The sequence below is a fragment of the Ammodytes marinus genome (assembly GCF_949987685.1).
Source record: "Ammodytes marinus genome assembly, chromosome: 20".
NCBI classification, from domain to species: Eukaryota; Metazoa; Chordata; class Actinopteri; order Uranoscopiformes; family Ammodytidae; genus Ammodytes; species Ammodytes marinus.
In genome coordinates, this window is record NC_137224.1 from 24124693 (window position 1) to 24149613 (window position 24921).

At 43.0% G+C, this 24921-nt stretch overlaps 1 protein-coding gene across 1 annotated transcript in view; it reads right to left on the minus strand.

The window, feature by feature from the left end:
* Nucleotides 1-24921, minus strand: part of jmjd1cb (jumonji domain containing 1Cb) — a gene marked incomplete at its 5' end in the record, with an annotated part of 158126 nt that overhangs the window by 85846 nt on the left and 47359 nt on the right. Inside the window, one exon of the mRNA XM_080049193.1 lies at nt 4235-4393. Coding sequence (XP_079905319.1) covers nt 4235-4393 — 159 coding nt within the window. The remainder of the gene's footprint in view (nt 1-4234; nt 4394-24921) is intronic.

Genomic DNA, 24921 nt, shown 5'->3' on the forward strand with positions numbered 1-24921 from the left:
AGCACTGTATAACATTTTGACTTGCACTACTCATAGACTGTAGAAGAGCCCCCCTCTTCTACAGTCTATGAGTAGTGCAAATACTGCTACAACTGCTAATAGTGATGCAAACGGAACACTTGAGCGGAGAGGTGTGTATCTCCTGTTCTGACCACAGCTGGGAGGGACTGCTGCGAGAGGACTCGGCCGCCTGTCAGTGCTCTGGGAGGGGGCAGGAGCCTCGGGAGCCAGCCGCTGCTCGTTTAGAAGTTGAGAGCTATACATGCTTTAGCAACAGAGTCTCCAAAAGTCACCAATAACACCAGAAAAAGTAGCTAGATTTGTCGCTAGTCGCTTTTTTGAAAAAAAAGTGGCCAGAGGGGTCTGAAAAGTTGCTAAGTTAGCAACACTGCACCCTCATGCTGTGCTCACCATAGAGATAACAGACTCTAAATCGCTGGCTGCTACTGCGCATGTGCGAGCGAGCCGGAGGCTAAATGGTCAGGGGGGAACTCCGACGACAAGCCTGTACATTCGCCATATATTAACGCTATGTACGCCACAAACGGACCGCGGTCCACCTCTGTAACACCAAATACGTGCCTGTACCGTCACAGTACAAATACGTGTATCGTTACACCCCTAGAATTATACATTAGCAGATACACTACAGACCATTGTCACATCTACTTTATATCACATCCTGTATCTTGGCAGCCTTGCTCCCATACAAGGTGTAATGGGATGTGTGAAGGCAGAAGAAGAGTCATCACAGGCCACATCACACACACACGGTGTGTGTCTACACAAAGTCAGAACGTGGCTGATAAAGCTCATTTAACAGCACCACAATGAGTGCTCAATACTAAACCCGCAGTTCAACCAACCATGTACGGGTCCTTTCTCAACAACAAATGAGTAATCAATAGTCATTCATAACCCTTAGGATCCCAGCAATCAAAGAGTAAGAGTTTCACACTTTCCAATAATGTATTCCTAAAGAGCTATTTTTGTCCAAGACATCATCAAAACAAGAAAAGTATTCTGTTTTTTTATTCTAAAATGTTTTCATTCAGACGTTTTATTCATCCCTCTTGGAGAAATCACTTTTTTTTCTATGGTTGAGCCCATTGTCTGGTCCCAGGGTGACTATAGGGAAATGAGTCTCAGCCAACTAGAAAGTTACACCGGGGTAAATGATCTGAACTACTGTAGATTGAATGAAAACATTTCTACAGCTCAACCACATTTCTGTTATGAAATGGATCATATGAAGCAAATGACTATATTAGGATTGAGTTAGCATAGACTACAAAGGGCAGCCGCACAGTGCCAATCCTACACCCTGTTGTGTGTGTGTCTGTACTAGATTGTGTTGTTGCTGCTATGACAATAGCAGCAGAGGGGCAGTGTTATGGCAAATAACAAGCAGGGAAAAAAAGGAGTGTCTTAGGTCTGTGAACTCTTATCTCCCATGCATGTGGCAGATGGCACTGTGCACTATCCTATTACATCACTTTAAAAAAGGAGATCAATTTCCATGCACACACTTTTTGGCAAATACACACACACACTTAAAAATATGAACACACAGTACAAAACTAAATGCCATCAACGTTAAACATTTATAAACCAAGTTAGGGACAGACATAAGCACCTTTAGCTCCAACAGACTGAAAATAGAGAAGAGTTCACTGCAAAAGACAACCACACTGCATTTTATTTAAATTAATATATATATATATATTATTTATTTTATTTTATTTTATTTATTTTATTTCTGTTGACTCTGCTCATTATATAGACTATAATATTGTAATTGTGTTTATTGTGTATGCTTGTCGTCACTGTAAATGAGGGAAACCTCAGTGTCTTTCCAGTGAAAATAAAGGTTATTGATAATAACAGCTTAAGAGCACTGATGAGGACGCTTGTCTAAGGCATTTTTCACACAGGCAGGGGAGTGTGTGTGTGTGTGTGTGTGTGTGTGTGTGTGTGTGTGTGTGTGTGTGTGTGTGTGTGTGTGTGTGTGTGTGTGTGTGTGTGTGTGTGTGTGTGTGTGTTAGGGCTATGCCATATCATACCGTCCGCAATAATACCGGCAGTGTTGGGAAAGTTCTTTTTCTACGTGAACTAGTTCAAAGTTCAGTTCACACCCTTTAAAATGAACTAGTTCAGTTCATAGTTCATAATTCGAAATTCTGAACTAAGTTCACAGTTCAAAAATGAACTAGTTCATAGTTCTTTTTTTTTAAATATGTTGCTGCAGGCTATTATTTTTATAAATAATTGCCACATACCATATAGAACCACAGACAGAAATTATTTCAATAACATTCAGTCCACACTAGAAGCCAGCTGCAGCTTTTACCCCTACAGTATTCTCAAAAACATGAGGAAAAAGTTGCTGTTATTATTCAAACTAAAACGGTTAAGGTGCAAATGTTTTTTCCATTTTTATAATTTTCCAAACCTGGAAACAATTCACATGAAATTTCATTCAAAGAAAGCAATACTGAAAAATATACCAGCAGGTTCTACAAACAAATTACAACTTAAAATAGTAAAACCATCCATTCTAAACTTCAGTACACTGTTAACAACAAAGTCCAGAAGATGTGTTGACATACTTATTAACACAAACACAATCTGAGGTAGGTAACAGTCATACGAAGAAGAGGTAGAGCCTGAGGCTAGGTCCATGGTCTGAGTAAGTGCTGCTGCATTCATTTGTTTTTGTTTCTTTCCCGCGGTGTTTCGCATTTTGATGACACAGCGGCGGTGCGACGCTGTGGTGGCATGTGTTGCCAGATTGGGTGTTTTTCAGCTACATATTAAGGGCTGTTTACGCTGTCTTTTAGCGGGGTTTTCTATGGAAATCTGGCACTTTATGAACGATTGAACGACTGTAAGAGCGCCGTTCACAAACGCCAGAATGAACACGTTCGCAATAACGTTCATGAGGCAGAAATACATACGTTCAGTTCACGTTCGCCCCCAATATGAACGAGTTCATGAACGATCGTTCATTGAACGCTTTCAGGCACAACACTGAATACCGGTATACATTTTTTCATGATACTCATCACGATACTCAATTCAGTTTATTTTTCATTTTTTCATTTAACTTTTATTTATCCTCGAGAGACCAATTGAGGGGTGACCCTCATTTTCAATGACGTCGAGTCAAATTAAGAAGGGGTATTGAGTATAGGAGGGAGGACGTTAGTATGGCTGTCCTAACACAGCCCCAGAGTGAGAGCAGTGTGTCAGCCCTGGAAGCAACACTACAGACAGTGTTTTCTACTAGTGCAATGCATACAATGTCCAGCTGGGTCAACATAGTATTAGCTGGGGACCGGGGTGAGCAACATCTCCATACACAAATACATATAGGCTACACCAAACGGCAGTCTTCCTATATTTATTTGATTTCTTTTAAAGTAACTTCCTCCTTAACTATCTGTGAGCCTGCCTGTACATGCAAGTAATGGACATCTAGCTTTACCTAGACCAAGGTCCAATGTACTTAAAAATACTATAATTTACAGATCAATTTCATTATGGAATGAACTGCCAAAAAACATTACTTTTAGCATTAATAGCAAATACAACTTTAAAAAGTCTGCAAAAAAACATCTGGTCCATATGTAATGTATACATTTTAAATGTTTCATTTCCTTTTGTAGATTTCTTATCTTTATTTTCTTTTGTTATATTTGTAATTACGATGTTTTTAAATCACAGTGTTGTGTAATATTGTTGTTATTATTTGTCTATTTCGGTTTGACATAATGTCAAACAAGTGATTGTCTGTTGTCTATATTGTATGTTTGGGACCCCAGGAAGACTAGCTCTCACTCCGGTGTGTTGCTAATGGGGATCCTAATAAATCAAATCAAAATCAAAAAAAGCCTACTGCTGCTAGAGGGACTCTGACAAACTAAGCTGTTAGACCACATACATACAGCTTTCCTTCTAGCTCCTCGTTTGGAACAATCAGCTGTAAGGCGCTTTACACTTCAGTCACATTCAGCCCTTTCACACACATTCATTTTTTAAATGCTCAGAAATGTGTGCTCCACAAGTCTCTGGCCGGATTAAATCATCGTGGGCCGTATGTTTGACACCACTGCTCTAGGCCATCCTACCACCCTAGGTGGCTATAGGCCAACACATAGGCCTAGGCTGTGTGCTCATGCTGAGCGTTTCTATTCTGAGGTCCTGCCTATAAATAGAAAAAGAAAGGTCTTACCAGTGCAGGCCACTGTATGTGTCTGGCCCTGGGTCCCTGCAGCAGCTCCTTCTTCTTGGCCCAGACCAGCTGGTGCTCCAGGAGAAAGAGCTGGAAGTCCTCATACACCTTCACCCACTCTCTCTTCTCCCACTCCTGGTCGTCAAACTCCACATACACCTGCACACAAGACAGAAGCACAACGTCAACAACATCACAACTTAAAGTGCTCTAAATGTAACGCAGTGTAGGTTCAAATCCCCCTTTTAAGTCAAGTCAACTTTATGTACATTGCACATTTATGACCAAAGTGCTGCACAGTACAGAGAGTAGAACAATAGACACAAATACATCATACATCCTTGAGTGAACTGATTCAGTGTCAAAATATTAGAATATTACATAATAATAAAAAAAAGGATTTATAATACAGAAATGTCGACCTTCTGAAAGGTATATAGACTCAATACTTGGTCTAGGATCTTATTTTGCATGACATATTGCATTAATGCTGCATGTTTTGGTGAGGATCAGTATGTGGCACTGCTGAGATGTTATAGAAGCCCAGGTTGCTTTGATAGTGGCCTTCAGCTCCTCTGTATTGTTGGGTCTGGTGTCTCATCTTCCTCCGCTTTTCCCATAGCTGATCAATAAAGTTAATCTTCTATAAAATAAAAATGTTGGTGGCATAAAATACAATTAAACTTCTAATAAAAATGCTAATTTTATTGGATCCAGATTGTGAGATACATCAATGCATTATAATGGTGACACCATGGTTTTTATACATCTCTAATCATTGCATCCATAGTCTGTCCATTAGCGTGTTGCTGTCCTCTGTGTGATCTTCCCTTATGCCTTCATATGGAACTCCTCCCCTCCCCCACTCTCCCTCCATAGGCACAGAGAGGGATCAACGAGTGCATCTCTCCTCATACAGCCTCCCACCCTCCCCATATCCCACAATGCACTGCTGCAGTCAACTGAGTGATGAGTCCCAGCCAGAACAATCCCCCCACCCATAATGTGTGTGTGGATAAAATAGTCTTCTCAGCCTGGCTACTCTACATGTTTTCTGTGCAGTCAAGCTCAATCACATTACAGTTTTTGGAGAACAGGAATGTGCGTGTGCGTGTGTGTGTGTGTGTGTGTGTGTGCAAGCGTGTGTGTGTGCAAGCGTGTGTGTGTGTGTGCATGTGTGGGTTACTGCAGTAGTCTAAGCTATAGGGTTGGGAGTATTATGGTATTACTGTATTAAAAAATAGCAACGTTAATTTGACGGTGTGTAATGCCTTGTTTATAATAAATTCCTTAAGAGAGTTTGTGTGTGTGTGTGTGTGTGTGTGTGTGTGTGTGTGTGTGTGTGTGTGTGTGTGTGTGTGTGTGTGTGTGTGTGTGTGTGTGTGTGTGTGTGTGTGTGTGTGTGTGTGTGTGTGTGTGTGTGTGTGTGCAGACACAGTAAAGACTTACTCTGTCTGTAGGAGGCTCTCAGCCGTGTGTTATGACACACAGCTGAGCTCCACACTAACGTCACTTTTACACACACATCACTCTCCACCATGGAATAAAGCTGTTTTCTGTTGGCCAATCAATAAATAAAGAGAAACCCTTAATGTTGGCTCAACGCACTATCTAAGTGACGTTACTGCTTCAGCATTATAAGCACACCTCTCATAAACATGGCCAGGGTCGAGGAAGTGTACCGTGCATGAGTATAGATGGGGCACTCACACAGGTCAAACCATCTAGACTTTAGGGGGCAAACGTACTTGGGCACAGTACAGATGGCCTGGTGTGAGTGCACCCTTTTTTTTTTTCTTTTTTTTTTTAACCTTTATTTATACAGGTAAATCCCATTGAGTCCGAAGACTCTTTTGCAAGGGAGACCTGTTTTCCTTTCCCACGTTACCATTCACACACACATTCATACACCGATAGCAGGCTAACTATCGACATTCACACGAGGCAAGGTGGGTGAAGTGTCTTGCCCAAGGACACAACAACCATGACACAGGTGGCAGGGCGGGGATCGAACCTCCAACCCTTTGAACATCGGCCGACCCGCTCTACCAACTGAGCCACGGTCGCCCCGTGCATGTACTGATCACTATGAGCAATAACCCCATATGAGTATAGCGCGGGTGATGGTATAGTCCGTCCACATCCACACACACACACACACACACACACACACACACACAGTTTTTCAATCCAGAAAAACACACACATACCATACAGTACATGATAGGAATGGGAAAACTCAGTATCTGGTGAGTCTGTTGCTATAGTAACAAGAAGCAGTGAACATTGGCCATGGAGACACACACACACACACACACACACACACACACACACACACACAGCTCTGTATCTGTAGGCTTTTATCATCCATTGAGCAGAGCCAAAGGAAGAGACAGAGAGAACAAAGGGGGGCAGATGGTAAACACCAGTGTGTTATCAGTTCTCACTTTCACTACAGAATGCACGTCACTCTCTTCTTATCAGACTGTCATTAGCATCACTACCATTCAAAGCTACTGGGGGCATTTCTATACACATGTTAAATACTTTACATGTACATATTTTGGAAGAGTAAAGGATTTGTACTAAGAAGCAACATTTGAAACACAGGAATGAACACTTCATTCAGTCTGAATACAAGGCCAAACACCCAGCCAGCAAGTGTGCTCCTAGCATCCTCTATTCAATACAAATGATTAATAATATCAAATGACTAATTCATGTTTACCGCCAGGCTAACATGTACACTAGGTGAAGGGAGGTTTGAAGCTGTAGTGTGTCGGTGCTCCTTGAGATATAGAGCTGAGTCGCAGCCAACTGTCTGTTTCAGGTCTCTGAATGTGCAGTGAAGAACATTAGCTGATCCCAGGCCAGAGACACAGAGGGACAGTGGACATTAGACTGGAAGTCCTCGTACACTGTTTCAAAATAATTGAAATACGCAAAGTTATGTCATCGCTGTGTGCCTAAACACCAGGTAACACAGGCGGGTACCGCGGCAACCCCACTGTGGGTGCTCCACCAACGTAAGTATTAATATGTGACTGTGTGCACACGGATGTGTGTGTATATTCAAGTGTCTCATGATTGTTTTTGCATGTTTATGTACATGATATGATTGTATGAATAAATATGAGTGTGTATAAAGCGGTGCAGTGATGTGTAATCTGCCCATCACTAGCTTTCTGGCTGGCTGCAGCAGAGCCAATGAGCCAATCAGCACAAGGCATGAAAGCAGACGCCCAATGTAGAGAGAGAAGCTAAATCTCCCTATTAAATAGAAAGCTTGAAAAAATGCAAAGCAATAAAGAGTATAGAATACAGGGGAGAGCAGAACAGAGATCGTGTCGTGGCTATTCCTGTTAGCATTAGAATAATGGGAGAGAAGAAATGAAGACGAGGATAATGTAGTATTGTGCGTGTTCTTTTAGAATGTATTGAGTGACCTGGATTTGAGGGGTCAACGCTCTTGAATTGGGCAACAACCGTTCCTTTCATTCTGCAGCAGTCAAGTTGTTGTTTTTAGTCCAACAAGCCCAATAAGGTTTTCTAGCAGCTACATTACCCTCATTTTCCCTCCATCTCACTCTCAGCCTTAGCCATGTACATAAACACACACACACGCACACAAAACACACACACACACACACAAACACACACACACACACACACACTCCTGTTCTCCAAAAACTGTAATGTGATTGAGCTTGACTGCACAGAAAACATGTAGAGTAGCCAGGCTGAAAAGACTATTGTATCCCCTTTAAAATTCTAACCTGCCAGCCCTATGGAACAAAGAGCACACACATCACTACAACTAGTGGAGGTATTTAAAGCCAAGCCGTCACACCACTATTTACAGCAACAGAAAGCCTGCTACTCCTTCTGGAGGAAATGTTACGTCACACTCAGTGTCACCACACACCAGCCTTGTTGTAATGTGAACTACTATCAGTCTGGAATGTGGTGAGGAAAGCCTGTGTTGGACTGCTGCAGTCAGCACCTTTAATAGAATAATGCCTCGTTTCCACCGAGTAGAGCAGAGCGGGTCGGGTCGGACCGGCTCGGCTCAGAGCGGGACAGCTCGCTTTTTAAGAATCTCGGGGGTGTTTCCACCGCCGACCCTACCCTTACTGGTAGGGCGGGGTTTATGACCCTACCCTTACTGGTAGGGCGGGGTTTAGGCTGGACTGCGATAGCCGCCACCAGAATATGGGTCAAACTATCGGGCTGTGGAACAACTGTGGTCCAAGCTTTTATTATGACGGGGACAAGTATTGCAAACTTAAAACCTTCCCTGCGTTCCAATACCCGTTCAACATGCCCTCGTTCACTTTCCCTAGGCACTTGCCCTCGGGGGAATCCCCGCCGCCATCTTAAGTGTCGTTCCAATTGTCTGGAAACTGAAGTGAACTTCGTGATATAGACCCTCACCCACAGTGCATTGCAGTTCGTCTTCTTCTTCTTCTCCTTTTATTTTCCGGTAGACTGTATGCTTTTAGGGACATCGCGGCCACCCACAGGACAAATATATATATATAAATATATTCCAAAACGCCTCAATTAGGCTATCCTATTTCCATAGGAACAATCCAGTGAATGTATTGCAGTTTACACATTGCTGCTATAACACCGATGGCTGCCAATTAGAGGACTATTTAAAACAAATGTTTTTGGTTGAAACTAACAGAAATAAGAAAATACGTCGGAGCAAACAATTTACATGTGTAAGTAACAATATCTTGATAATCTGAGTTACTGTGTCAAAATTATTATGCTATGGAAATGGCTTTCTGCAACATAGGCTACCTTAGCAGAATGTAATAATTCTGTATTATTTGCATTCAGATTTACCTATGTAACTGACGGTCCATTGCGACTACAAGGGCAAGTGGGCAAGTGGGTTCCATTTAAATCCTCCGCTCCTCCCCCGCCCAGTCTCCCTCCGCTCTCCAAGTTCCCTCCGTGCAACGTATGCTGTTACGTCATACCAAGGGCTGAGGGTAAATGAACGAGGGGAAGTGCAACTACTATTGGAATGCAGCTCTTGTTCTACTATTCTTTCACCGAGTACAACACACTGCAGATGTGTTGCTATGACTGAGCAGAATGCGCTGTGGGGCTCTTCCTGTCTGTTTCAAAATAAAAGTTCTCACATTAGGCCAGTTCAATGTTTGTAAGTCAAAGTCAAAGTCAATATTATTTCTACAGCGCATTTAAAAACAACATCAGTTGACCAAAGTGCTGTGCAAGATACAATACAAAATGACATATAAGATACATGAAAAAAAAAAGTTAGGAAGCTGAAGTTGTAGGACATGTTCAGTTTGCATTAGCAGTTTACTACTAGCTATCTGATCATACGCGTTGCATGTCTGTGGTCGTCCGGAAAAATTAAAATAAATAATCATCGATGCTTGACATGGCGGGGGGTCAATTTAGACATGTTGGGCCGCCATGGCTGGCATATACTGGGGGAAACCCTGAGTGTGCTGTGGACAGCCATCTGTTGGGACACCAGTCACTGTAAGGCCTTGTTTATACAGCAGGCAAATCCATTCCTTTCTCACATCTGATTAGATCACTGACTGTCCACACTATCATTTGCAAGTGATCACATCCAATGTGTTGTGTTGAGCCAACACTGCTGTCTGGACCAAACTGCATGGGTTACTGTAGTAACCAAAAGGGATGCACGTAATAAACCCAACGTTTAAACTAGGGAGGTGAACCACTCATTGTTTTGCTAGTCGACGTGAATTGACAGTGCTTTTTTTATTTGCGAGGGAGGTTGAGGTGCAAACCACTCTTTCCTTTAAGCAACAGCACGGCCACAATCCTTTTACAGTTCATTTCGATCACTAAACCACAGTGGGCACAACTGGAGCGACATGTGCAAAACTCTAACAAAACTATGCACAGCAGCAGTTCATGTGGACCAAACTCTAGCTCGTTTTTCATTGCTTAAACACCATTTTCAAAACTCTACACACCTATCTCATGGCTTAACCACAGCCTGCACAACACTGTCGGTTTTCAGCACTTTGTTCAAATGCTAACACACTGCTGTCAAAACTGTGGACCACACATTTAAAACAGAATAGATTTTAGCCTAGTGCATTTCAAACACTGTGGACAGCAATTTAAACTGAAACACTAATGGCGCTTTTCCACCGCATGGTATCAGCTCGACTCGACTCGACTCGCATTTTTGGCTTTTCCACCGCAATTTCATGGTACCTGGTACCACGTAGCGGCTGCTTTTTTGGTATCGCCTCGCTCTAGGTTCCAAGCGAGCTGAGCCGATGCTAAAAGGTGACGTCGGCAGACGGCCGGCCACTGATTGGCCAGAGACTATTGTCTGGCCAATCAGTGGCCAGAGACTACCGGCTTCATTCTGTTGTTTATTCTCCCCAACTCTCTGAGACTTTTGAGTGTATTTACGCCGCGTGCAGCCTTCTCTGGCTCTCTTTCATTTGATTTGCATCACAGATCTGAATTTATTTTCCATATATTCGCTAAGCTCACCCAGTGTTGGTTGTTGGGGAAGTTACTTATCATACGAGAGGAGACATGTAGGGCAGCTAGCAGCTAGGCTAATAGTAGCCAGCTGGGACAGACATGATAGCGAGCGATTACATTACAAGCCTCGGACTGAACTGATTACCTCAATAAAATATTCAGGCTGAGACACGGCTTGCATTTGAAAACACGTATCCTGAAACAAGCACTAAACAGTCAACTTTATCATGCCCGTGTTTACGTGCATAGGGATGTACGTGACGCATCCCTACAGCTGACTGTGTGGCAGAGTCACACATCGGGACAACAACCATCCCTTTTAATGGCCCGTAGCAATATTCTTCTACTTCTTTTAGCAAACAGATACAAGGGGGGTATTTCTTAAACATTTTTCATCCGTGTGTTTGGCGGTTGGTTCAGTTAATAGTGCAACAACTGCTCGCAATTTCTGCTCTGCTACTTTGCTCCGGAGTAGGCTTTCAGCCCCTTACGACGACCCCGCCCACGTTCAGCAGGTACTATTTGCGGTGGAAAACGACCCGTGCTGCTACCAAACCAAGTTGAGTCGAGTCGAGTTGAGTCGAGTCGAGCTACATTTGCGGTGGAAAAGCGCCTTAAGACGCTGTCTTCAGTGTTTCCCCTACCATTATGCAGGCCAACGGGACCCCCCGCCAGGCCAACAGCAGCCTGACTTAAAAAAATATTTATATATTTTTTTGTTAATTCAATTTTTCATTGATTCAGTAATAATCATTTGCGAGCGTCTGCGCGGCACTGTCGGTCTACCCCTCGTGTGCGCCTGTCTTTACAACCTCTCGTTTGATCATCCCATCATCTGATCTGTGTGTCTGCGTGTGTGTGTCTGTATGTGTTCTGCGCGCGGCGCCATGCGCGTGTGCATTCGGTGCGCACTTTTTGACACGGAAGTCAATGAGCAGGAGCATGACTAGCAAGCAAACGTTGAACTAGTGGCGAAAATAAAACCAGCGCCTGCTCTATGGTGATATTATGGACTCAGTAACAGGGACGTTGAACAGGAAAAAGTGCTGAGCAAAACTTAGAAAGTTAAAATCGCTATGTCGCCGTGGCAACACAACCAATCTGTATCGACAGCAGAGACAGCGCTGAAAAAACGCCATGCACACGTTTCAGTAAGTTTACAGAAGTGCCACACTGCTACTGCCTTTGGCATTCTTCTCAGAAAAGCATTCATTTATTTTCAGGGGACATATTAATTAATTCATTGTTTTAACTGTTAAGTTATCTTGAAAACAGCAGACCATAGTAGGCCTACAAGCTTTATTTTTTTGTATTTTCAATGCTAGGCCTAGCCTACTTTATTTTTATGTTTTAAAGTTGAGAAATAGGCTAGATGAAATATAATCGCAGTGTTTCCCCCAGCGCTTTATAGTTAAGGCGGCCGCCTTAGCAAAACCGGCCCCCCGCCTTGACTACTGACCGACCAAAAAAAAAAAAAAAATTAAATCTTTATTTTTTTATTTTTAGTGCTGCACAATTAATGTACTAGCAAGCGCGATGTGTGATTTTTCATGGTCAGAAATGCGCGAAAGGCCGTGATTTGCGGTAAATAAATGTGCACATATGTCTCCAAGCGTTTCTCTCTGCTCAGACTATCAGCTGCTCTGTGTCGGGGGCTCTGCGCGCGCGACCGTCCCGCGCTGCGCGCGACTACGGCATGTACGCGGGAAACGAGCAGCAGCAAACCGACATTTAACCTGTGGCGATAATAAACGCAGTGCGGTTCTATGGGGATATTTAGCTGAACAGAAAGAAGTGCTCTGCAAAGCTAGACTAGTTTAAAACTCCACATCACCGTGGCAACACAACTTATCGGCTCATACAGCGCAGAGAAAAGTCTGATACATGCATGAGAGTGATGGCCCAGGCACCTTTCAGTAAGTTTACAGAAGTGCACACTGTAACTGTCTTTGAAATGCCTTTAGTCATTTTAAGGGGAAAACACTTTGTATTATTTCAATAATTGAATTATTTTTCAAACAGCATGCTTGTGTAGCCATACAAGATTTATTTTTCTGAATTTTAAATGCTGCTTTATTTTTATGTTTTAAATTTGGAAATACATGTTCCAAAACAACCAATAACCTCTGTATTTAAAAAGAAATCAAGCAAGTAGGCTAATAATAACCATATATGAATTAATCGCATCACAGTATGCCTATTGTCCACAATAATCTCACAACAGCCCCCCATCCAAAAAGGAACTTTAAAAAGCACTTTGATACACATGTTAAGTGTATGGTCCATTATTTGTATTTAGTGTGTCTGCATGGTATTGCACCAAAACAGTAGAACTTTTCTTTAATTGTATTTTGTACCGTCTGCATGTTTGCACAAAATGTGCACATAGCAAACAAAATTGCACAACTGTAAGGTCAGTGTCATTCAAATAAACAGAACCATTTCTTTAGGGCGCATTGGCATCTTTGAGCAAAATACCCCCAAAATTTTCGCCGCGGCGCTTTGCGCCGCGCCTCCTGTGCGGCTTGACAGTGACCACCTTGACTAAGACATTTCCTGGGGGAAACACTGTAATGGTCGGAATAGGGAATTTGCCTTATGTAGCACACATGTTGATAGGCTAATCATGATGTGTAGCCTATGTTAATTCATTTATTTTCAACAAGGCTATTTGCATTAAAAAAAATAAAGACCATTTTTCAATAGGCTAGCTTCAAGGTGAGGTGATTCAGATTATTCCAGAAATGAGTTGGCCTACTAGACAGGACCTGTCTATATTAGATCTTAGTGTTTATTGTTTTTTATTGAAATCCACGTGTTTTTCTTCAATAGTTTGCATAGCTTGTGTCTCCAAATTATTACAGGAAATAGTTATAGGCAGGACATATGACAGTTGTTTACAGAGCACAGAATTAAACAGATTTAGCCTCTCAAAGTGCACCAGATTGATGCATTTAACTTTAAAAGGATAAGGTTTCTTCTGCAGGGGGATGCCCCCAAACCCCCCTAGAAGGTCCATTCTCACCCAGCAGGATCTAAAAATCACATGTACAAACATACTGAATGTGAAAGTATAACCCTATGCCCTCATTTTTAACAGGGCTGTCAAAAGAGGCTCATCCCAAATGGGGTCCGTTTTGGTCAATTTCTTCAAGAAATTTGGTACGCACACGGCGCGCATACTCTTTATCAGCTCTTACCACCGGGCCTAAAAAAAATTCTAGGGGAAACACTGGTCTTGTTTTAGACTTGTTAGTAACATGTACAGTATAATAGGGGAAAGCTCATAAATACTTTTTCTTGGAAATGGACCAATGAAGACAGGTTGTTGGAGGGAGAAGAGTGGCAGTGAGAGTGTGGACGCGTGGAGGAAGACCTAGTAGACATAGAGCTGTATTTTCGGATGAAATACAGTAAGTAACACTGATTGACCAGCCAGCCCCTTTACTTTGTATTATTTTGTATTTGCTATTGCAGAGCCTGCAAACACATGATGTCAAAGCATGTCACAGCAGCACAGCACTAGTCATCTCACAGCTCTCACTCTGCCTTTTCATTTACTTCTCTGAGTCAAGTGGGTTTGCTTTTTTTAACATTTGATTTGCAGCATTTCCAATTTGTATCAATCTGTTGTTATTGCTGCTCTATTGATCCTTAACAATATACTGTACCCATATTCTCGCACAAATAACACATATATATATATATATATACACATATACACATATTTTTTTTATCGTTTTATAAAGCCTATGTCAATTGAATTGAGAAAGAGACAGACAGAGAAGAGAGCGAGATCAAGGCAAATGCCTCGTTTCCACCGACTAGAGCGGGTCGGAGCGGTTCGGTCCGGGTAGTTTGGCTTTTCATTTGGCAAAAGTTGGGTAGGGTACGGTTTAAGCGCACCTAACCGCTCTAAGCTGCTCCTAATTTCAGTACGCCTCCGTATGGGTACCAGCCGCCTGAAAGGGTGCCGAAAAGGCGGAGCTACACATGCCGTCCGTTTATTGGTCGAAAGAATCATTTCCGCCGTGTGTAGTCACCTCGTCAAGAGTGAAGAGAGTCTTGTGTTTTGGCGAAAATGTGAGCGCAGCACTGTTTATTGTGTGGTGTTTTTCTGCGTCATTAAATGAACCAGTTGGCTACACTGTGTCCCACTGCTACGATGTCACGTAGCTGCCGCAGCCAGCGCTGTTCGCTCACTGTCTCTATCAGTTGCACCGAGCCGTCTCTGTGCGTTTACGCTCACAACAACACGGGGGGAATAAATAAAGAATCGGCTGGTTTCACCACAGCCCGATAGTTTGACCCATATTCTGGCGGCGGCTATCGCAGTCCAGCCTAAACCCCGCCCTACCAGTAAGGGTAGGGTCGGCGGTGGAAACACCACCGAGATTCTTAAAAGTGAGCTGTCCCGCTCTAAGCCGCTCTGACCCGACCCGCTCTACTCGGTGGAAACGAGGCAAAAGAGAGACATGTCTTGTGAAGGCACAGAGTGAGCAGAGAAGAAGAAAGTAGCACTGCTGTAGGCAAAGAGCCGTACCTTAAACACAGAGAGTCACAGAGAGACACAGCACACAGGGACTAGTCAAGTTGCTAGCAGGGAGAATGGCAGGGTAGTATTATTCAATGAGAGAACATTCAGGCAAAAGGAGGTGAAACTTCAAAAGTAAAAGGGGGATGATGAAGAGATGGATGAAGGCAATGTTGGGAGCCAGCAGCTCATCACACACGATAAGACTCAAGGTGAATGGGCCACTGCTACACATTTAAACCAGACTCATGCTTTTAACAGTTATAATGTGGTATGCTTGAAAAGACAGTTTCTTTTGAACTCTTGCTCTATTCCAGTTAGTTTACCTACATTCAGCACTCAATACAAACTGACAATTAAGCTGCTCACAGTGCTCAAAATGGCATTCAAAATGATTTCACAACGTACACATCAACACATTGAACTGTCACTCAGTTTAGACTGCTAACATGCCATCCCTTCAACTATGTAAGGGTTAATGCCCCAAGAGGTGTCCATTATCTGGAATGAATGGACCACGTGGAGGCATGAGCCACTGCTGAGAATGGACAGCTGGAAGGGCATTAACCGGCTTATACCAGGGTCCCTCACTAAAGAAAATAACCAGACCAGCTATGCTAGCCGGCATAGTTAGATCTTTAACACTTTTATTATTTAGATAGTTTGACCTACAGTGTACACAAATGGACCTTCGAATATTTCTCAAAATCAAATTGCCCCTTTCCTACTTCATAATAAATGAAATTATGAACAATAAACAATGTTTTTTAAAGTTGAGCTTGAGAAAGCAAAGCTTCAACCCAACGTAGGCAGATAAAGCACAGTGAGAGGAGCTTCACTGGAGTGTTAGTAATCAGTAATGTGAAGGAGGGAGATAGATAGAGAGCAGAGCAGCTCAAGTAATAGCCGATGACAGCATGAGGAGACAAGGTCATCTCTCCCTCTCTCTGTCAAAGAGAGGACACACACAAAGGCAAGAAGCACAAACCGTGTGGAAACGTCACATGCAACAGAGATTTGAGAGAGGGACCATGTTTAAATACACAGCATGTTCTGATAAGGTCCATACTCCGGTTAAGACAATATTCCATATAAAGGTGTTCAGCAGCTACCATGGGGATATGCTACGTTTACATGCACAACAATACTCCAATATTAACCCGGTTAAGCTTGTATTCACAGTAAGACATCACCATGTAAACAACAGTTTGCTCACCTTAATCAGAGTTCATATTCAGAGTAAGCGCTAATCAGATTAAGATATGTGGAGACTGTTCCAATCTTAATCGCATTACCGAGGCATACATACACGGAAGAAATATTTAGACCAGAGTTTTTGCTGCATTTTTCGGCAATTGTCACAGTTTGTGACCCATGACCTGGTTTATGGCTGTTAAACTAGAGGCTGTGGCTGTGTCTTGATTCAGGGGTTGCACCCTACGTAGGCTGCATTTGAAGACCGATTGCGTCATAGCGGCGCGCAAAGGCTGTCCCGTTTGCAAGGCTCCTTGCAAGGCTCCTCATATCATGGACCTAAATGCAGCCTTCATTTCACGGTTTTGAAGGCTGCATCAGATGTATCCTTCGCAGCCCAACATATCCCATGATTCATTGCGTTTTTTTCAGAGATGGCATAAAATAAAATAAAAAATAACAAAACAGCAACGTGTTGCTCCATCTTCTTAACTTTTATCTTCCTTTCTTTTTTTCTTGTACTTTTTTTTCTTTTCGTCTGGTAGGCAACTTCTTTTTCTTTTTTCCTCTGTTGACAGGGCTGTTTCCGTTGGCAGCAATCAGGGTTGCTAGGCAGCACAGGAGCGGCGAGTCGTCACGCAAGGCAACGGCTTGTTACGCAAACCGGAAATGCTCGTAAACAGAGCGAAACGGAGACCTGCGGAGACCGTCCCATTTAACAAGGCTCGTTGGCCTTAAAACCGGCCTTAAAATCGGCCTTCATAGGCTATAGCCTTCATAGACCGCGAGACTGCGTCCTACCAAGTGCGTGGTCTCTGTAATGGGATACAGCCTGTGTCTTGATTCAGGGGTTGCAGCCTTGGTAGGACGCAGTCTCGCGGTCTATGAAGGCTATAGCCTATGAAGGCCGATTTTAAGGCCGGTTTTAAGGCCAACGAGCCTTGTTAAATGAGACGGTCTCCGCAGGTCTCGGTTTACGAGCATTTCCGGTTTACGTAACAACGGAGACAGCCTTGTCAACGGAGGAAAAAAGAAAAAGAAGTTGCCTACCAGACGAAAAGAAAAAAAAGTACAAGAAAAAAAGAAAGGAAGATAAAAGTTAAGAAGATGGAGCAACACGTTGCTGTTTTGTTATTTTTTATTTTATTTTATGCCATCTCTGAAAAAAACGCAATGAATCTTGGGATATGTTGGGCCACGAAGGATACATCTGATGCAGCCTTCAAAACCGTGAAACGAAGGCTGCATTTCTCGGCCGCATATGAGGAGCCTTGCAAGGAGCCTTGCAAACGGGACAGCCTTTGCGCGCCGCTATGACGCAATCGGTCTTCAAATGCAGCCTACGTAGGCTGCAATACCTGAATCAAGACACAGCCAGAGTGTGTAAACTAGAAACAAGGCTCCTTGAAAGAAGCTGTGTCATCTTTGGCTGACAAAACAATGCAAAGATAATGACATAAAGAATGTTCAATACAAAGATAATGACATAAAGAATGTTCATTTGTGTTGGATGGGACAGGAATTGCTCATGAAAAAAATGCGCTGATGTCAGACATCATGACGCTTCTACCACAGAATTATAGACAGAATATTCAGAATGTGCTGATTGACGTAAGTAAAGAGGAATATCCCCGTAGCTGCTGAACATGTTAACACCTTATATGGAATATTGTTATAGTATGGACCTTAATCAGAATATGCTGTGCATGAAAACGTAGTCAATGACACCGCTTCTTTTAAGGAACTGTACACAATGGTTTTCATACGCTTGTTTAACAGCCATAAACCAGGGCATGCGTCACAAACTATAGCTTTTTCCAGCTGTCTTCATGGGACTATGGCTCACTCTGACCACCGCAAAAAGGTGACGTCGGCAGACTGCCGGCTACTGATTGGCCAGAGACTTCCGGCTTCATTCTGTTGTATATTCTCCCAAACTCTACGGCACTTTCAAGTGTATTTTGTCTCGCCGCGTGCAGCCTTCTCTGGCTCTCATTCATTTGATTTGCATCACAGATCTGAAAAAAACATAATGAAATGTCCATATATTCACTAAGCTCACCCCGTGGTGTTGGTTGTTAGGGATGTTACTTAAAACATACTGTGTACACGACACAAGAGGAGACATGTAGGGCAGCTAGCAGCTATATAGCCTAGTTAGCCAGCTGGGACAGAAATGATAGCGACGGATGCGTGCGGGATGTACGAGTTGAGCTGAGTCAAGTTGAGTCGAGTAGAGCTACATGTGCGGTGGGAAAGCGCCTTTACTGTGCATGTGAAGGTGGGCAGTGACACAAAGACAAAGAGAAGAAGACAGATGAGCAGAATCCTGGCAGTCACAAAAAGAGATGGAGAGAGAGAGGCAAAGTGAAGAGCTTTGAGTAGAGTGATGTGAGACAACTTCTCTATACTCTCCTCTAGTCTAAACCAAGGATGTGTGGCCCAGGAGAAAGGGGGAGACAGGGAAGGAAAAGACATCCAGAAATAGCACTGTGTTGTTGTTGACACATTTAGAGGGAAACGTCTTACTCACTCAACACACTTCTAGACAACTGGAATCTTGTTTTAATGTGTCTCCACATGTTCTGATGTTCTGTATTGGATAAGTGCTCAAATATTGCCCATTGTATATTTACCTGGACAGTGTACTACAGGTTATTTGCTCAATATATTGAATGTTCAAACCAAAGTAAAGGTGAGTATGTGACCAAAAAGGTGAGAAGATTTAAGGGTGACTCAACCCTCTTCTTCCATTTCTCTCCAAAACACTTCAACATGGTATTTTTAATCAACTCTCTTCCTTTCTACACAAGCACAACATTCTTGATCCCCACCAGTCTGGTTTCAAGACAGGCCACTCAACTCAATTCAAGGTACTGTGCTGTGAATGGATCAGGCCCAGCCTAACATTCTTCCATCACGACTGTTTGCTGTCTTGGCTCCAAAATGGTGGAACAAGCTCCCCATTAACATCAGATCAGCTGATAGTTTACACATCTTCCTCCGCAGCCTTAAAACACATCTCTTCAGACTGCACTTTGACAAAAAAAATTGCACTTATTACATCTCCATGTAGCACTTACGTGTGGCACTTTGTAGTTTGGTTTATTTGAAGCTATAGTAATAACGTGATTCTTGTTGTTCTGAGTTTGTACCTTCATGGTTGAATGCACTTAATGGAAGTTGCTTTGATTAAAAGCGTCAGCTAAATAAAGAATTTAAATAAAAAAGAAATCTGCTCGATAGTTTGAAAAAAGTTATATTTCCTTTGTTGGAGCCTTCTTTCAGGAGCACATGAATCAACATTATGGGAGTATTTTGGGGCCGGCAGGACGATGTATGCAATGACCAAACTAATAGTGTCTGATGGAAAGAAGAAGAGAGTTGACCATTCAGCAGAAGAAAAGGAAACAAAAGAAAAACAAGGCAAGCTTTATATTTCTCCAGGCCACTTTCTCCTCCTGTCTGCCTCTCCTTTCCTCCCTCCCTTCTCACTCCCTCTCTCTTGATAATACAGCTCTATTAATAGCTGCGTTGCATCAAGACAATTGTTTGCTGGAATCTAGGGCAGTCACTGCAGAAGCAGTATGGGAAAATCCCTCCTCCTGAGAAGAATTTCTTATATTATATTCTGTACTGTACATTGAATGGGTAAGTCTTAAGAAGGCATCCCTGTTATTCCGGTCTATGAACGGCCCTGCGTTCCGAATCGCATACTCTTTCTTTTTTCTATTCTACATACTACATCCGACGATAAAAATAATCTAGTTAGGATGCAGTAGGCATACTATTGGGACATACTTTTACTCTTGTTTTTCATCATAACATTGCGCCTTGATCTTGCCTCTTGCTTTTATATCCGTCGCATCCCCGTTTGTTTTCATATGGAGGCTTCGTCGATGTGACGTCACTTCACGTGCGCACTGGATTGTGGGTCAGAATCACCCAAATTAGGATGCAGTTTTCAACACTAACAATCTTTGCCGGATGAAGTAGGACATCCGGGTACTTCTAACCATCCTAAATCTGGCCACAAGAATCGGGACATCCTAAATCTTTTTTCTACATACTATATAGTAGAAAGTATGCGATTCGGAACGCAGGGATGTTCTTGCTCCTGCACCAGGATCTGCACCAGTGTCGTCGCAAGTTTGATAGATGAGGCCCAATGTATGCTGCATGGAGTAGGCTTAATGCACAGCTGACAAACTCAACCCCAATATGGCCCAAGCAGTTGTGTGTGTATTGAAATAAAATATTTCATGTACAGTATATGAATATTTGCAAATAATTTTTTTTTCTCAGTGATGCAAACAAATGAATGGTGAAAAGGGGGATCTATCTGAAGAAGAAGAAAACAAAGCAACGTAATACATTATCATCTGACAAAGGCCTGTGCTATTATGCTTCAATTAATCATTTCTAAAATGATGAAAAATTTCCAAGCAAGTAGAAAGAATAATTTCCGCATTAAATCGCTGTGTGTATTCACCTCGGCAAGAGTGAAGAGAGTTTTGTGTTTAGCGAAAAATGTCGGCACACCACTCTGTCTATTGTGTGCTGTGGAATCAGTGGGCTACACTTACAGACTTATAAAGGCTACACTGTGTCCCGCTGCTATGATGTCCCCATAGTTAGCCTGTAGCTGTTCGCTAACTGTCTCTGTCTGCTTGCACCAAGCCGTCACTGTGCATACATGTACCGGCGTAATACGCTCACAACACAGGGGAAATAAATATAAAAGTGGCCGCTTTAGCAAAGTAAAAACGAGAGACCGCTGGCTTGACCACAGTTGTTCCACAGCCCGATAGTTTGACCCATATTCTGGTGGCGGCTATCGCAGTCCAGCCTAAACCCGCCCTACCAGTAAGGGTAGGGTCGGTGGTGGAAACACCACCGAGATTCTTAAAAGCGAGCTGTCCCGCTCTGACCCGACCCGCTCTACTCTGTGGAAACGAGGCAATAGGGGATAATTGATATTGATAGTGACAATAGAGCCTTGATTTAAAGGCAGAAATGTAGGGGAATCACATTTGTCAGGTGGCAGTTGGTTCCACAAGCACGGAGCAACTAGTGCAAAGTACATTTCTGAGAGTTGTGCCAGTGGCATGGCTGTATACGCTGGTCACCAAAAGAAAGTGATTGTCTACAGTAGCTCAGAAGAGAGTGACATCTCAATTCCACTTAACGACACCACTGATGAGAGTTCAGATGGCCAGAAAGATGATGATGGTGACTTTGTCATTGAGAGCTTTGCAGGTAAAACCATTAGATCTGCTAGGCCTTGTTTAAGAAAATTGTCCTTCAATCTTTGTCAACTATTTACTTTATTTACTTTAAATACACCTTAAAGAGGACCTATTATACTACTTTTCTGGTCTTAATTTCTTGTTTTACACTGCTATAGAGCAACCTGACACGAATCACATCACAAAAAACTATGTAGATTTTCGGGAAGCTCTTTCTCTTATTTTGGCGATCCAGCACATCCTGTCAACACTTGAGTGTGTGTGCTTCGGCAATCTCCGCTCCCTCCGCCTGTGCATCGGCCATTTCCGCTACCCTCCCCCCCCTCCTGCAAACCCCACTCCGTTGTGATTGGTTACCTTCCTTCCGGAACACTTTCAGTGGCGGGAAGCGCGAGCATGGACCTATAAGGGCGCGAGGCAGACGCGAACAGGGAAGTGACAGCATTACCATACATGGAAACATCCGCATGGTCACGTCACCAATTTCTATGCGACGTCACGAATTATGAAAGGGTAGACCGCTTTGAAGACGTGACTTCTCGACTGGCTAGAATAGTGTTTAGTGCTCTGCACAGACACCCCAGACGGTCAGCAGGGAATACGTCGAAATGCATGTAAGTCATTATTTGATAATTTAGTATGGTTAAGCATGACTATGAATGATCATAACAACGTTTATAGGTCATAAAAGTCAAAAAGCATCATAGGTCCTCTTTAAATAAGTGATTGTCTAATGGATTTGTCTTGCATTACAGTTTATGAGATATATAGCAATGGCACAATTCACCCCATGGTATTCTCTCCAACCGCACAACTTACACCACACCGGGGGCAAGTTGTGCATCAAGACAACTTTTTTTCCGAAAGCTATATTTCTTCAACAGTTTATTCCAGATCCAAAGTTTTTATAGCAAGGGATGCACAACACCCTGAAATATATGTACATATTTGAGTTGGAGACTTTACTGTCAAGGCCTTACTTTAAAGTCACTTTGACTGAAAAGTTGCACAACTTAGGCCACTCTCCCCTACAGTACATCAAAAATCCCCAATTTATGTCAATCCCTGATGTGAGGGTATGCTGCCTAACAACTAGGGCACCAGAGGCAAAAGTAACACCTGGATGGTGCCTTAAAGTTTGTATTTAAAGCCTACTCAATGTGTGTGTGTGTGTGTGTGTGTGTGTGTGTGTGTGTGTGTGTGTGTGTGTGTGTGTGTGTGTGTGTGTGTGTGTGTGTGTGTGTGTGTGTGTGTGTGTCACCAGGAGTGCAGGCCTTCAAGGTCAAGGTTCAAGGTTCAACTTTATTGTCCCCGTGGGGAAATTTGTCTTGGGCACAGCACATTGCATCATTGCTATCCTAACATACACAGATTAAACAGAACAAAAACACAACCACAGACACAAACACAACCTGACAAACTAACATTTAAACATTGAGAACATGGAGCTTGATATATTTAAATGGCACTTTGATGTGAAGCATAGAAATTTACAGTATGGCGATAAAGTACCAGTGTGCATTGCACTAGAGTTTATGGATAAAGTGCTATGTGCTAAACTGCTTAGTTCTAAAGTACTATGTGCTAAAGTACTAACCTATTTATTGCACATTATTCTATTGCACATTGTTTGTCAGCTTTATGGAGGCTGGGACAAATGACAATTTAAGGCGGTTAGATTTACATAGCAGCACCCGTAGTCTTTTCCCTGATGGCAGGGTTTCATATTCAGGGAAGAGTGGGTGTTATTTTCTTTGCTTTTTTCCTAACTGCCTGCTCATAGATGCTCTGTATAGGCTAATATTCTTTCCTCCCTATGATTTTCATTGCCGTTTTATGCATGCCGGCCAGTTTGCTTTGTAGCTTAACGGTTAGGTTGCCAAACCATGAGGTGATCCCATATTGAGGCAACACACAGTTTGGTTCCAGTGTCAAGCAGTGATAGAAGCACAGACACATTCATTCAGCACTGCTAACATGAGGAAGACTCAAAACACACCAATAGCCCCTTTTACACAGCCAGTGAAAGCCGGGAATATGCCGGCCTTTCGGCCCTCCGCCCTGCTGTATAAATGCGACAGTTGCGGAACGAGAGAAGAAAGGTGCGAGTGATCGTTCCGGGAATTTTACTACCTCGGGGGGTAGTAAGATTCCCGACACGATCAGTTCCGCCTCTCTGTTTAAATGCTCCAGCTTGTTGATGCGGAACTGGGGGGCGTTTGACGTTCCATAGTCTACGTTCTAAACATGCGACCATGTTAGCAGTTGAAGGACGTGTGTTTAACATTAACCACGGCGGCCTGATGTCCCGTAAAAATCACCAAATAAAAGGAACGGCGTATAATCTAGCTGATCATAAGGTCCGTTGCTCAATCCAAACCCACGCGCTTCATTTTGCAGAGTGTATGAGTCTATTTCTGCCCAGGAGAAGTTGTACAATGGGAAAGCTAGGCTAGGCTAAGTAAGGGATAAAGTATAGCGAACGGGTCACTTGCTAGAAATAAGGACCGACAAGCTGAAGCAGGAGCCCGACGCGCAGCGGAGGGCTCTTGCTCTAGGTTCTTATGTAACTAAAACGTAGTTCAGTACGCCAGTAAATAGGAACGACCAAGGAACGGTGGAATAGTCTGCTCGCCCCGCTAAACTGTCTGCTTCAGCTGACTGAAGGCTCGGGCTCAGCTGTTAGCCACAGAGCTACTGTTTTGCTAACACAACTCTTGGCTGCTAGTGGGTAGTTGCATCCTGATCTCCCTCTACCTACTTTTCCTAATGCAGTACGAGTAAACTGTTGGCTTTAAAACTGGAGTACCTGTCGAGCTGATTTAGTGTCTAACATAGCACAATAGCTCTACAAAAATAAATTAAAAAATCAAGTGTCGAAGTAACTTGTGTAGGCCTATATGACGCGTGGAAAAAAAAACAGAGCACCGCCAGCTGCATCGGAGGCTTTGCAAACAATGGAATCATCTGGAAACCTGGCCGAGCTGATTGACACTGCTCTGGAGAAACATTTTTCCAAAGCTGATGCCATCGCAAAGGAGAGATTTACCTGTCTCGAGCAACGCTTTGATGTGTTACAGACGGACATTCTATCACTCAAAGAAGAAACCGGTGCACTCCGAGCTGACCATGCAACTTTATTAAAACGCACAGAAAAGGTAGAACGCTCTACTTGTTCCCTTTCGAAA